The sequence below is a fragment of the Bos javanicus genome, chromosome 19 (assembly GCF_032452875.1).
Source record: "Bos javanicus breed banteng chromosome 19, ARS-OSU_banteng_1.0, whole genome shotgun sequence".
Taxonomy (NCBI): Eukaryota; Metazoa; Chordata; class Mammalia; order Artiodactyla; family Bovidae; genus Bos; species Bos javanicus.
In genome coordinates this window covers 6,872,975-6,888,616 of record NC_083886.1, presented here as the reverse complement: position 1 = coordinate 6,888,616, position 15,642 = coordinate 6,872,975, and the positions used below count along the sequence as shown (strand labels likewise).

General features: G+C 46.8%; 1 protein-coding gene across 10 annotated transcripts in view; it reads left to right on the top strand.

Moving 5' to 3' along the window:
• The window catches only part of MMD (monocyte to macrophage differentiation associated), an 80,453-nt gene that overhangs the window by 26,527 nt on the left and 38,284 nt on the right, over positions 1–15,642 (top strand). For 3 of the 10 annotated variants that reach the window (XM_061390010.1, XM_061390011.1, XM_061390012.1), the window contains exon 7: positions 10,452–10,715. The exons of 5 other annotated variants lie outside the window; for them this stretch is intronic. In XM_061390010.1, coding sequence (XP_061245994.1) covers positions 10,452–10,703 — 252 coding nt within the window. In that variant the 3' untranslated portion in view covers positions 10,704–10,715. Of the gene's footprint in view, positions 1–5; positions 1,962–6,402; positions 10,210–10,451; positions 10,716–15,642 lie in introns of those variants that run through there. 2 more of the 10 variants (XM_061390017.1, XM_061390013.1) reach the window with 2 other exon arrangements.

The window sequence follows — 15,642 nt, the reverse complement described above, 5'->3', positions numbered from 1 at the left end:
GACAGAACAACACGGATGGACTTCACGAACTTGCCTGCGGGGGCTTAATTTATTGCCTGGGAGTTGTGTTCTTCAAGAGCGATGGCATCATTCCATTTGCGCATGCCATCTGGCACCTGTTTGTGGCCACGGCAGCTGCAGTGCATTACTATGCCATTTGGAAATATCTTTACCGAAGTCCTACAGATTTTATGCGACATTTATGACCAATCTGTACTAGGTCTCCAAACCAGTATTATTTCAGTTATGGCACTTAAGAGTGGGATAAGAGCTGAAAATTGCACAGAGGAAGAAAAGAAGACAACTGCACTGACTTTCTTTATATCTTTTGAATATAATTACTGTGAAAGTTATGAAAGCTGTGTTCTGGGATTTTCCCCCTCACAGCAAGTAAATAAGGTAGTGAGTTAATTATTCATTCCATTCCACTATCATGAAGGACTCTGGAGAGACTTGGCCAACTGATGTTTACAAACCAGAATTTTGTATTTTAATTTTACAGATTTTACTACATGATTTTTCTAAATTACTAGGTCAGATTGTAAAAGTCAGTGCAATAACAAAACTTCCTTTTTAAGAGAAAATGATTTCTATCACTTTCCCATTAGCTGTTAAAAGAATCATGACTAGAAATTACACTACTTTTTACCATGTTTCATCTTGGCATACGTAGTTATTTTTTAAATAGAAACTTCAGTTTTTTGTAAATTTTTTAAAAAATACTTCATTGAAGCACATCTGTGCGGTTCTTCATTCATGTGAATTTTTGCAGCAGTCTGTCAACATTCCACAAATGAACAAACATTATACCTCTTCTCTGATAGTTTTATTAAGCATGGAGAGATTGCCAATTTTTAAAAGCTGCAACTTTTCCAAAACTTTCCTGCCAACCTCTGACTCTGAATTCCATGCTGCTTTGGGCCACATATTTGACCTAGTTTGGTTTCCCAGCGATAGAAAAGCATTTTGATATCACTAACTTTTTCAAAAGGTTGAACTTTTTCTCTATGCCTTTGCCATGACTTCTTCGGGGTCTTTTCCCACAGAGGAGTATCCAGTCTGTATTAAGACAGGATTGCTGGCTTGGCCGTCCACTGAACACTCCTGAAGAGCGCTGTGAATTACAGTGAATAGTGGTCATGCCTGTCTGGTGCCCAGTGGTTAAGTTATTGTCACTTAGCTTTATATTATCGGTTTGATAGTCATTTTAAGTTGTGGAACTCAATGCATAAATTCACATTTCTCCCTTTCCTTTGCATCTCCTGATACACTTTTTATCTTAGAAAAGTATCTAAAGCACTGTTTGACAAACTCACGTGTCTGTTGTCCATCAGTTACAGCCTGGCTCAGTGGAGTGATATTTAATATATTGTTTTTGGTTTTTCTTCAATGTCTTATATTAAGATTAACATATTAGTTGCTTTTTGGTTAATCTCCTGTTGGTGTTTTAATAAATAACCTTGCATTTAGATCGGGTGCTGATATTGCCTGTTTTCTAGTGATTGGGTAAGATCACTGGAATTGTTAGTTTGACAGTATATTGAATTCAGTTCATTGAAATTTTGTACTGATGTAGCTTTAAAGGAGGGTTTATTTTGTGTGTGTGTGTATGCTTAGAACTCTGACTTTGATAAGTTATATGGGAATGAGGAGCAGAAGAACTGCCTTTTGCTGATGAATTCTGAAACAGGCAAAAGTGAAAGTTAATAGTTGCTCAGTCATGTCCGACTCTCTGCAACCCCAAATAGGCAAGGTACCCAGTGAAAACGCCAACCAGACCATCCCTTCTGCATGGCTCTGAGCATCTGGATGCCTCTTGTTTTTTGTGTATATTTAATTTTAAGTATATTAACTTTTGTGGATTCATTTGAAATCTGCTCAAAAGTACCACTGTCAAAACCACTAAAGTGTATGTAAAAAATTGTGCTGTAGACAAAAATAAAATTGTTACTTGGACTTGTTCCACTGTCTCTAAATTAGATGACTGTGAAAATGATAATGCATTTTTGAATGCCTGAGCTCATCTAGCATATGTAATTTGTATACTAGCCTTTTTTTCCTCTCTTTTTTTTTTTTTTTGAAAAGTCAGGATGGGAATAAAAACAAATGTACCCTGTCATCTAGAATTTTCTAGTCCACTTTTTAATAATTGCTAGAACCAGTGCAAACATTTAACCACATTTTCAGCTTAAAATATGCCAGTCTGGGCCTAAGGATTATAAATTTTATAAATGATGTTACCCAGAGAAGCCTTTTGGTTTAGTTTATATAATATCCTATAAGATTGAGCTTACACGCTTTTTTGTTACCAAGCAGACACATACTGTAAGTGAGTAACAACTCTGTGAGTGTTGGATTTCATTCTCCCTCTTCTGCAGGGTAGGAAACAGTCAGGCTTACCTGCCTCGTGCTCATTCAGGGAGCTGGGACAGGAACCCAGGTTCTCTCCAGTTCTGAAGCCTCCTGTTCAGTTTGCATCACAGCATTGTCAGAGTCAGCAAGAACAAATGGATCAAAAACTTGAAATGAAAATTGGTCAGGCATACACATGGAAAAGAAAACAATTTTCACACAGTTTAGAACCTCAGTAAACCACACACAAACCTCTGTCAAATCTATTTGAAGATTGGGTGTCTTGAGGTTTTATTTAGAATTCTGTTGTCTAGTCCACCAGGGTAACCTCATCTCTTCCTGGAGCATCTGCTCACTCTGTGTATCTCCTTCTTTATCAATTGTTCAGTCGCTCATTTGTGTCCAGCTTTTTGTGACCCCATGGACAGCAGCGTGCCAGGCCTTTCTGTCCTTTACTATCTCCTGGAGCTTGCTCAAAGTCATGTCCATTGAGTCAGTGATGCCATCCAACCATCTCATCCTCTGTCGTCCCCTTCTCCTGCCTTCAGTCTTTCCCAGCATCAGGGTCTTCTCAAATGAATCAGCTCTTCACATCAGGTGGCCAAAGTATTGGAGTTTCAGCTTCAGCATCAGTCCTTCCAATGAACATTCAGGACTGATTTCCTAAAGGATGGACTGGTTGGATCTCCTTGCTGTCCAAGGGACTCTAGAGTCTTCTCTAGCACCCCAGTTTGAAAGCATCAATCCGTATCAGTACCTCCAGCCTAAACTGTTCTCTGAAGGCCAGACCTCTCTAATCAACTGCCTCTTCCCCACCTCCAGCACATTTTCCTCACCCGGTCCCAAGCTGAGGTCATCTTCATTCCCCCACCAAACTCATCTCTGAAATATCTTATCCTGGTTGATGGCATGGCCGTAGCCGTCTACATCCTTGATTTCTCTGACTGCCGACCCCCAAGATTCAACCAGGCAGCCAGAGCTGTCACCTCCACCTCAGGCCCAGCTCCCTGATCTGGTTCCTCAACCCATTTCCCACTGCAGCTCCCTATAAAGCCCTAGAAAGCGATTCTCAGACTATTGTAGCCACTTCCTCGTGTACCCGCCACTGGTCACACTCAATAGACAAGCTCATCCTCCACGCTTACCAGCGTCATCCCCCTGAAAGAATGAGGATGTCTCTCCCCTGCTTCAGGACTGCCACTGACGGTTGTATGGCTCTGTACGGCTCAGGCTGCCTATGGCTTGTGGCCTCTTCACATGCTCAGTTTAGTTCAGTCGCTCAGTCGTGTCTGACTCCTCAATCCCACGGACCGCAGCACACCAGGCCTCCCTGTCCATCACCAACCCCCAGAGTTCACTCAAACTCATGTCCATCGAGTTGGTGATGCCATCCAACCATCTCATCCTCTGTCATCCCTTCTCTTCCCACCTTCAATCTTTCCCAGCATCAGGGTCTTTTCCAATGAGTCAGTTCTCATCAGGTGGCCAAAGTACTGGAGCTTCAACTTCAGCATCAGTCCTTCCAATGAATATTCAGGGTTGATTTCCTTTAGGATTGACTGGTTCAACCTCCTTGGAATCCAAGGGACTCTCAAGAGTCTTCTCTAATACCACAATTCAAAAGCATCAATTCTTCGGCGCTCAGCTTTCTTTAAAGTCCAACTCTCACATCCATACATGACTACTGGAAAGACCATAGCCTTGACTAGATGGACCTTTGTTGGCAATGTCTCTGCTTTTTAATATGCTGTCTAGGTCGGTCATAACTTTTCTTCCAGGGAGCAAGCGTCTTTTAATTTCATGCTGACTCTTCCTTATTCTTTCCCCGACTGAACCCCACGGACTAGCCCCATGACGTCTTGCCTTCATGGTGCCTTTGTCCCTGTGCTTTCGTACCCGCTCTTCCTCGGCTTGGAAGGCTCTGCTGGGTCCAGACCTCCACCAGCACTCCCAGGCTCCGGCCCCATGTGCCCTCCCAGTTGGGCCTCAGCACCGCTGCCCCTTTTTGGCCCCATCCTTTGCCCTGGGGAGTGTTTGTCTGTCTGCCCTCTCTGTGGTAGGGACCACCCCTCTGCAGGCAGGAGCTGAGTCTCACCCAGCTCCATCTGCAGCACAGCGCCACCCTCACAGCAGAAGTGTAAAGAGGCCTGGGAATGAGAGTGGAAAGGGAGGGGCAGGTTGGAGGGTGGTGTCATGCGTGAGAAAGACAACATAAAGTGTTTTCAGGACACACTTGTTATACCCAGTGGATCTGGTCCCTGAAAGCCAATGCGGCTCTCACCGACTGGCTTGACTCCAGTTCCTTGGCCTCACTGGCTTCCCTGACCAAGGGTCCGCTAGAACATTCATAGCGACCACAGTAAAAGTTGATGAGAAACTGGCATGGAAACATGAGACTGTGTCCTAAATAAGGGAAAATCCAAGCTAGATTACCGAAGGGTTCAGAGGACCGACTACCCATCATGTAAAAGGCACATGCAACACGATGTTCATCGCAGCACTATTTACAATAGCCAGGTCATGGAAGCAACCTGGTTGTCCATCAGCAGATGAATGAATAAGAAGTTGTGGTGCATGTAGACAATGGGATATTACTCAGGCATAGAAAGGAATAAATTTGAGTTGGTTGAACTGAAGTGAATGAACCTAGAGCCTATTAAGTCAGAAAGAGGGGAATATTGTATACTAACACATATATACGGAATCTAGAAAAGCAGTGCTGATGAACCTGTTTGTGAGGCAGGGATGGAGGTGCGGACATGCAGAGCGGACTTGAGGATGGCGGATGCAGCAGGGCAGGGAGAGGGCAGGACGAACTGAGAGAATAGCGCTGAAACATAGACACTACGGTGTGGAGATCAGACAGCTGGCAGGAAGCTTCTGTACAACACAGGAGCTCAGGGCTCAGTAACGACCTAGAGGGGAGGGATGCCGGCGGGACGGGAGGGAGCTTCCAGAGGGAGGGGACACATGCATACCTTTGGCTGATTCACATTGCACAGCAGAAACAAACACAACACTGTAAAACGATTATCCTCCAACTGGAACTAAACTTATGAAAGTCTGGAAAGCTGTTCTGCCTATCCTGCCTCCCTCTGGTCCTCTTCTCTGCATGTAATAATAAACTGAAATAACACTTGGTTCTGCAACCCGTGAGCCTCAGTGCAGACTGCCCTCAATTAGAAGGAGTCCGCTCATCCTAATGCATTATCGTGTATTTTCTGCCATTCTTTCCCCTGCTATTTAAGGAATTTGGTTTTTGTTTTGTACAGTTGTAAATATGCCACATATGCAATTATGTAACTGCTTTTTCCTGCTTATATTAACATTTAAAAAAATTATTATATAGCTTTCATAGCCAACATTTTTAATGGCTCCATCATCTTTCCAGACCAGACATGCAGCCTGTTTTAGTCATTCACCTAATTGGGGGGTTTTAGATTCAGATTTTTCATTACTGTAAACAGTGCTGTATGAACAGCTTTGCATAAAGTTTTGCCCCTGTTTGTGACTGGGTCTTTGAGATAATAAGAAACAATTGAGTACTTTCTATGTCTGGGGGACTGGTACTGTGCTAGTTACATGGACTATCTCACTCTTTACAAAAAACCTTATGCGTAGACAGTTTTATCTCCATTTTACAGATTAGAAAACAAGCACAGATAAATGAATTTCCTTGCTCAAGATAAGTGTCAGAGCCAGATTAAACCCAGGGATCCTGGAGTCTTAGAGTTTTCATTCTCAAGAGTGCAATCCCTGGGTCAAAGTTTTCTTAATGGGTTTACCCAAAGTGAAAGTGAAAGTCACTGTGTCCTGTCCGACTCTTTTAGACCCCACAGACTATACAGTCCAGGGAATTCTCCAGGCCAGAATACTAGAGTGGGCAGCCGTTCCCTTCTCCAGGGGATCTTCCCAACCCAGATATCGAACCGGGGTCTCCTGCACTGCAGGCAAATTCTTTACCCACTGAGCTACTAGCGAAGCCCAAAGGAAGACCTTTTAAAAATGAGACTCATTCCAAACCTCCAGATTTTTGCTTGACATTTTCAGGTTATGTCTACTCTTCTTGTGTGCCAATTAGATGGAAAGTGAAAAAGGAAAATTTCCAAATGAAACTGACCTCGAAGAAGCCGATTCACTTCCTTCCTTGGGAAGCAAAATAAAGTTTCCCAAGAGGACCTGAGAAATGTTTTTAGTTTAACAAGGTTAGAATTACTGCATTCGCGTCTTTCTGCTGCTTTTGCTAGTTGGAACAGACAGTGCCAACCTCTTACATTCTGCGCCTCTTCCCCCTACATGCTTCCCTGTGATGTATCAGCGGGGTGATTTTTCCAAGAAGCAGTGCCACTGTGCAGTCTAGCCGCTTGCAAAGCGAGTCAAAACTATTGCCATCAGGAGCCTGGGCAACACAACAGCTCTCTCGTTCTTCTACACAATTCACTGTCGCTCAGACTTTGCCTGCACTCGGAAGCCAAGGCCAAACAACTGGCCAGGCTTCAGGAGGGCCTTGGGAAACGTGCTGTCAGCCCCAGCTGGGAGAGGTTGCGTCTACCTCTCCTATTCCGTGCCAGATCAAATTTACGGCACCCAAACAATGTCAGCCACCAAAAAGTTCAGGAAATGCTATCCATCAAGAAGATTTGGTTCTTTTAAAACATGAGTGTTTTCTGATCTCATCTGCAAGCTGCATACTGAGTTGGCATGGATCAGCCAGCCTGGGACAGATTGCCAGTGAAGATGAGCTTCAGTAAATCCCTCGTGACCTTGGAGCCTCCATGCCCACCTGCAGAAGGGGTCCAGGACCTCCCTCGGGCTGCAGCCCCAGGATGAAATGATACCCCAGAAGTGCCTAGTTCATGCATTCTGGCATATGACTGGCGCTACACAAATGGCCTCCCCATATGGCTGAGCTTTTAAATGATTCTAGCCCACCTGCAGAGATTTTCAAGCAGAAGCAACCTGAAGGAACAGTTAGTGGCGCTCTTAAAAAGTCTCCTGCAGTTTTTAGCTCTTAGAAGTTCATGGGACTGTGGCTGAAGCTAAACTGAGGCAGGCGGTCACCCCTGGCTTTCTAGTGGTTTAGTGCCCTCTGTTACCAATGTTCTTTAAATATTCGCTTTCTTGAAACAGATCCAGAGCACTATGTGGACAAAGGTGGGCAAGGAAAGCTGGACAGTTTTCCTTCTGTGCCCAGAGGGGAACATGCGCCCTCCACCTAGTCAACCCGGAGGCCCCCGGTTGACTGGGCCACACTCCCGGGCAGCAATGTGGTCCATGCCTACTGCTACACGTGCCACTTTGGAGGCTCACCTACCAGACCCACCTTCGATGGCTTGTTCAAGAATCAGTTCTAGGAGCTTCCCTGGTGGTTCAGTGGTTAAGAATCCGCCTGCCAATGCAGAGGACATGGGTTCAGTCCTTGGTCCAAGAAGGTCCCCCACGCCGCGGGGCAAGTAAGCTCATGAGCCGCAGCTACTGAGCCCTGTGCCCTGGAGCCTGGGCCGCACAAGAGCAGCCGCCCCAGGAAGGAGCCGCCACAGCGCAGCCAGAGGTCAGCCCCGCCCACCACAGAGAGAGCCCTCGAGCAGCGACCAGGGCCCAGGGCAGCCGCAGAGAAACAACTGAGGGACTTCTAAAAATGAAGAATTACTGTCAACTACAATATACAATGTCTCCTCCGTCTTATCTCAACTTATTCCCCCTGAAGTTGCACGTTCATCCATCAAATGTTTGAAAGAGAAAGTGTCAGTCACTCAGTTGTGTCCAGCTGGAGTGGGTAGCCATTCCCTTCTTCTGGGCATATTCCCGACCCAGGGAGCAAACCCAGGTCTCCTGCGTTGCAGGCAGATTCTTTACTGTCTGTTGTTGTTCAGTCACTCAATTGTGTCTGACTCTGCGACCCCATGGACTGCAGCATGCCAGGCTTTCCTGTCCTTCACCATCTCCCAGAGTTTACTTAAATTCGTGTCCATTGAATTGGTGATGCCATCCAACCATCTCATCCTCTGTCATCCCCTTCTCCTCCTGCCCTCAATATTTCCCAGCAACAGGGTCTTTTCAAATGAGTCGGCTCTTCGCATCACGTGGCCAAAGTATTGGAGTTTCAGCTTCAACATCAGTCCTTCAAATGAACACCCAGGACTGATCTCCTTTAGGATGGACTGGTTGGATCTCCTTGCAGTCCAAGGGACTCCCAACAGTATTCTCCAACACCACAGTTCAAAAGCATCAGTTCTTCAGTGCTCAGCTTTCTTTATGGTCTGACTCATGTCTGAGCCACTATCAACTGTTTTGTGGGTATCAAATCTGTGCTAGAGACTGATCTCCTACTGCGGATGCTATAAAAAGACAAAACTTCTGCCTGTCACTCAGGCCAGATGATCCCCTGGCTCCACTCCTTTATCTGGTCCCAAGGCCTTAGTGGAGTTTTGCTGACCTGTTTTCTGGCACTTTCCAAATGACAGTGGCCAGTCAACATGCCAGTGTGAGCCGACAGGTAGGAAGTGGCTGCTTTAACTAGCTTTTCAACAGCTGCCTTGTTCAGGGCAGTAGATTTGCATCTGCTGGGCCAGATTCAAATCCTCTGAAAATCAGCTGTTGCTTTGGAAGAACACGCCTTAGAGGAAGCCTGTGTGAAGTCTGCTCTCAGAGCCTCCCTGCACTCCAGAAGCTCAGAAGCGTGTCAGGTGCTTTTGAAGTGGGCTTTCCCCAGCCTCCCAGGCAAGGGTGAGGCGTGAGAGATACCTGTCCGCTAAGACCTTTCCTTTGGCGCTGGCAGTAAGTTGCGTCTGTGCCCTCTAGGCCCCCGTGTTCTCCTGGGGAGAGGACTTGGGGACAAATTAGTAATTATAATACAACCTAATCACAGTGTTTGTATTGGCTGCTATTGGAGGAGGTGATTAACCCTGCCCAGGGGAGTCCGAAGTCCTCCCCGTAGAGGCAGTTTCAGCTGAGACTGGCAGGGTGTGTGGGGACTTACTAGGGAGATGAGAAAGAAGGGGGCAGTGGGTGGAGACAGGGTAGGGCAGAGATGATAGTCTGGGCACAGAGAAAGAATGAGCAGGGGCGCGTGGCAGCGAACAGTCCGACAGGTTTCCTAAACAGCATGGATGCTCCTAAGAAACGCCTCTGGAGGGAAGATGATGCTGACGGCAGATAGTAGCAGCAGCTTGTGTGATTGCCTACTAAGGGCCTGTTGTACAAGACCTCTCGGGAGAAGAGAGAGGGTGTGATGCTGAACAGAGCGCTGTGGGACTCCCAGGCACAATGGCCTTTTTGTTCACCATTTCTTATAGGCAAGACTCCAGCCTCCATGACCTTCTCTGAGTTCCAAAGAGCAGATTCAAACAGTTGCTAATCAAGGGAGGAGCAGCCACAAAACCACAGGATTAAAGGGAAACTCATCAAGATTAGGAGATTAGACCACCTCAGACCCTGCACACACCCTAATGTTGTCAGCAACCCCACCCTTCTGAAACTTGCAGAAGACAGAAGTAGACTATTACTGCCTTGATCCTTATCACATACGCCTGCCTAAATAGACAATCTCTTTCTAATCGGGCTTCCATGGTGGCTCAGTGGTAATGAATCTGCCTGCCAAAGCGGGTTTGATCCCTGGGTTGGGAAGATGCCCTGGAGAAGGAAATGGCAACCCACTCCAGTATTCTTGCCTGGGAAATCTCATGGACAGAGAAGCCTGGCAGGCTGCAGTCCATGGGGTCGCAAAAGAGTCAGACACGAATCCGTGACTAAATTACAACACTTCACCAGGAAAGGGGCACAATTCTTGGGGCACTATCCTACTGTGTTCCCCCTTTGCCTGGCAAAGAAATAGAGCCACTCTTTCCTTCTTCATAACTGCGTCCGTATTTCTGTTTCTCATTGGTGCACAGGGAGCCAAGATTTTGACAAAAGGAGGGTGGGGCACTCATCTATTCCTCTGGCGATTGAGGAAGATGACCCTGTATGCATGTGAAGTGTTCTGCAGCAAACTCCTAGATGGGTTTCTTTGTCCAATATTTTTGGGTTTCCTTTTCCCGTTTTCAACCCCGCCTAAGCACATAACACCTTAGAATTCTTATGGGTGGCAAATATTCCAGGGTTCGTCTGACCTGAAGCTCCAATACTTTGGCCACCTGATGCAAAGAGCTGACTCATTGGAAAAGACCCTGATGCTGGGAAAGACTGAAGACAGGAAGAGAAGGGGACGACAGAGGATGAGATGGTTGGATGGCATCACTGACTCGATGGACATGAGTTTGAGCAAGCTCCAGGAGATGGTGAAGGACAGGGAAGCCTGGCGTGCTGCAGTCCATGGGATCACAAACAATCGAACACAACTGAGTGACTGAGCAACATCTGAGGTGATTCTTGGGTTATTGTATACAAGTTGAAATAACACCTGGTAAAAGTAAGCTACGAGTTGGTTGGAAGGGGCTTCCGACACTGGGGAATGTCATCCTTTGCTGTGGACGAGGATAATCAAGATCTGAAGGTATTATGGAGACCGTCAGCATCCAGGCATTCAATGCATTCAACAAAGCGTGAGCCCCTCCGACATGCCAGATGCCGTTCCAGGCACTGGGGAGACAGCAAATTCCTGCCTCATGGGCCTGACATTCTCCTGGAGGAGAAAGGGACTATAAACAAAATGTACAGGTAAACGGCTTGGCAGATGGTGCCGTGGAGGAAAGCACTCAGGAGAGAGGCAGGGGGCGTGGGGGCGGGAGGACCTGTGCTCAGGACAGGCGCTCTCTGAGAGGGGAGACTGGAAGGACCCGCGGGGCCGATTGCCGCTGCGAAAGGCCTTCCTGGGGAGGGACCGCGCAAGCACAGAGGGGGCCGGGAGGAGCCCTGTGAGCAGGCTGGGAGCACTCTCGGCAACGACGTCAGGGAGGCTGCCAGAGCCCGTCTCCTTTGACCGAGTTCGATTCAGCCTCCCGAGTTCCCTTTCTGACAAGTCCCTGACCTCGGGCCCTGTCCTTGGCCTGTTTAGTCCAGTCTTAGCATGAATCCTGCTGGGTCAGTTAAAGGGAAAATCCTTACCTTTGGGAGCTAATGAAATTCCTCATCCCCCGGCACTGGTATCTTACAACCCTGGCCTGCTCGGTCATTTTCCACCCACTGACCACCCCACTTCTGCCCGCAGCCCCGTTCCTTGACTGTAACTTCCCCCCGGTCATTGTATTGAGCTTAGTGGCCTTTACTCCAAAACGCCATTGCGGTAGCCTCTGAAAGAGTCTGCCTACTCACCTTTAACAAGTGTCATGGATTATTTTTCCTTTAAAAGGGGAACTGAATGGCGGATATATAGGGCTTTGGAAGCCACTGTAAGGTCCGCGGGCACATGTTTGGTGTTGTGATTAGCGATGGAATTCCTTGAGGGATCATCTAGAGAGATCCCAATGCTGTGCTCTCAATAATGAACTGCAGCTGGGCAGTTCATTTCCTAAATAGCAGAAAAGCACATGTGCAAGACCCTGGGTATTGGTTTATCTTTAAAATGCAGATTTTAGCAATAAAACCAATCTCAGAATATAGTCAAACACTGTAAAAGTATTAATTTAAAAATGAGCACCAATCTTAGAAATAAGAAGTGGGCCCGTGTATTTCCTCACAAGCAACCTTGAACTGTCTGATTGTTTAAGAGGGAGATTTGCAGACTTTCTCCCCTACCTGCCCCCACCTCCACCCCTCCCTAGCTGATCTTTGCTCCCGGAAAAGAAAGCTGCTTTGTGCAGTGTCTTATCTCTGTTCTGCCCATTGATTTAACTTGCTTCTGTGGTGGCCTCAGTGGTGGAAATCTACCCTGTGTCTGGCCCAAGACTATCTTCTTTCCTTATCAGCTTTAGCAACTTGAGCCAGTGAGAGACAAAGGGCTGGCTCTTCACAGATCTGCTTTGGAGGCTGTGACCTGGCCGGTGGAAAAGAGAGGAATAAGTGACTCGACTAAGCCTTGATGTCCTCTGTTTGAAAAGGGAGATTAGGCTGTCCCCTCCTAGGACTATGGTGACATTATTTGCATGAAATGTCTAACACAGGACCTGACAATCAGGAGGCACTGAATTCCATTCCCAAAAGTTCTTCCTCATCAGAGGTGCCCTGGAGAATGTGGACTAGCTCCTGGCTAGGAACACCACCCTTATGGCAGAAAGCAAAGAAGAACTAAAGAGCCTCTTGAGGAAAGTAAAAGAAGAGAATGAAAAAGTTGGCTTAAAACTCAACATCCAGAAAACTAAGATCGTGGCATCTGGTCCCATCACTTCCTGGCAAATAGATGGGGAAACAATGGAAACAGTGAGAGACTTTATTTTGAGGGGCTCCAAAATCACTGCAGATGGTGACTGCAGCCATGAAATTAAAAGACGCTTGCTCCCTGGAAGAAAAGCTATGACCAACCTAGACAGCATATTAAAAAGCAGAGACATTACTTTACCAACAAAGGTCCTTCTAGTCAAAGCTATGGTATTTCCAGTAATCATGTATGGGTGTGAGAGTTAGACTATAAAGAAAGCTAAGCATAGAAGAATTGATGCTTTTGAACTATGGTGTTGGAGAAGACTCTTGAGAGTCCCTTGGACTGCAAGGAGATCCAACCAGTCCATCCTAAAGGAAATCAGTCCTGAATTTTCATTGGAAATACTGATGCTGAAGCAGAAACTCCAGTATTTTGGGCACCTGATGTGAAGAGCTGAATCATTGGAAAAGACCCTGATGCTGGGAAAGATTGAAGGTGGGAGAAGAAGGGGACGAGATGAGATGGTTGGATGGCATCACTGACTTGATGGACATGGGTTTGAGTAAACTCTGGGAGTTGGTGATGGATAGGGAGGCCTGGCGTGCTGTGGTTCATGGAGTCACAAAGAGTCAGACACGACTGAGCGACTGGACTGAACTGACCTGAGGAACTAGAACAAGGAGGTTCTCCTTCCCAGCTCTTTACATCTCCCCTGTCAGTGAAGGGCAGCCCTCCTCCTCGATAAGGCTGTTCCTCAAGCCCATCAGTTATGTTACAGGCCTTGCTCTACCAACCAGGCCCCTTATTTTTGGCTTTTATCAGACTTACCCTCCCTAGGAACCTGACAACTCTGTCCACTGTCTCTTCTGAAATCCGCCCTGGCCTCCCTAACATGCTGCCTCCTGGCTCCCCGCTGCGTTTCTGACTTCTCTTACTCAGTCTTCTTTCCTGGATTGTCCTGCTCTACTTCACCTAAAACATCAGTTTCCTGAGGAGATGGTTAGATGGCATCACCAACTCAAAGGACCTGAATTGGAGCAAACTCCGGTAGATAGTAGACCACAGACGTGCTGCAGTCCATGGGGTCACAAAGAGTTGGACACAGTTTAGCGACTGAACGACCATCAGATGCCTGCTTCCTCTCCCTCCCCACTCATCCTGGGTGACCTCACTGATGTCCATGGTGAGGGTCTCTAGCCCCAAACACTCTCATGTCTTGCATACTGGCTATTTCCACATGGATGTCCCATACTCACCTCAGTCTTTTCAAAGCAAAATAAATCAACTTCCTCCCAAGCCTGATTCTCCCCCTGTGTTTCCTATGTAAGCCAGTGGGCTGGTCATCACAGTCACCTAAGCCAGGAACAGGGGAGTCAGTCTAGACCCCCACCTTCCACCAGCTCCTTAGTCTCATACCCTCTGCTCAGATCTCTCTCTCCACTCTCCCCTCCTCCATCCACACCTGCTGAGTGGAGGCCTTTATCCATTCTCAGCTCATTTACTATAAAAGTGAAACTGTGAGCCTCTGACTGGGACTTGAACCCATGGGCTAGGACTCGAATCCAGCCAAAACCCACACTGGGACTTGAACCCACAGTCTTTTAACTGAGATCACACCCAGTCTTGGAACTTAATGAAGCTTAGGTTCTTGATGTCTCATCACATAAAGAATCCAGTGAGAGAAGTGATAGGTAAGAAGTGGATTTATTTGGAGTGAAACCCACTCCACAGACAGAGTGCGGGCCATCTCAGAAAATGAGAGCAGCACAAGGGTGTGGGGGTTGTCAGTTTTTATAGGCTGAGTAATTTCATAGGTTAAAGAGTAGAAGGGTTATTCCCACTATTTGGGGGAAAGTGTGAAAGTCGCTCAGTCATACCCAACTCTTTGTGAACCCAAGGACTATAGCCCACCAGGCTCCTCTGTCCATGGAATTCTCCGAGCAAGAATACTGGAGTGGGTTGCCACGCCCTCCTCCAGGGGATCTTCCTGCCTCAGGGATCAAACCTGGGTCTTCTTCATCGCAGGCAATTCTTTACCGTCTGAGTCAGAGGAAAGAGGCAGAGACTTCCAGGAACTGGGCCGCCACCACCTTTTGTCTTTACAGTCAGCCTTGGAACGGTCATGGTGCCCATGAGTGTGTCATTTAGCTTGCTAATGTATTACACTGAGGCTCACGGCCTAGTAGAAGTAGACTTATCCACCATCTTGGACCTGTCTGGTTCTAATCAGTTTATGTCACGTCCTAGGGCTACGTCATTCTTTTACAACATGCCCTGTCCCCTTCCCTCCTGTTTCAAAAGCTCCCAACGGGACATCCACCCCATTCCTTCAATCTCACATGTCTCTATTCTAGTATCTACATTCCTGCCAGAGCATTTTTTCTAAAATGAGAATGACTTGACTCCCGGAAGTGGTTCCCCATGTCCTTCAGGATAAGCCTGGTGCTGGATCTGGGACCTACTTACCTGGACTCCTCTACTGCCAATCCACAGGTACCATCCGGCCAATCAGAATACTAGCTGTTCCTCAAATATACCATTGCTGTCTCATGCCTGCATGCCTTTGTACATGCTGTGCCCTCCTCTTGGAATGCTTTCCCTCACCCCACAGTCACTTATATCCATCCACATGAAAAATTCCTACTGAGGCTTCAAGTCCAAGTGTTAACTCCTCCTGGAAGTCTTTACTGTCTTTGCTGGGTTTAGGAAGGGCTCCTCCTTCACAGTCACCAAAGACATTCCACTATGACAGCTATTAATCACACCATATGGGACTCATCTGTTCCCCACAACAGACCTCAAGGTAAAGGAAAGTTTCTAATCTTTGTACACCTGATCCTTAAGAAGTACTCAACACATAGGAGCTACTTGTAGCATACATTGAATAAGCAAATGAATGAATGATTAAATAAAGTTAATGGCACTGATGGGATTGTTAGGTAGGTAGAATAGGGAAAAGGAGTCCAAAATGGCGGTGGCTAAAAGACAAGGAAGGTCAAAGGAAGGTCCGAGGACCAGAGTGAAGACTTCAGGCAGAACAAACAGCACTCCTG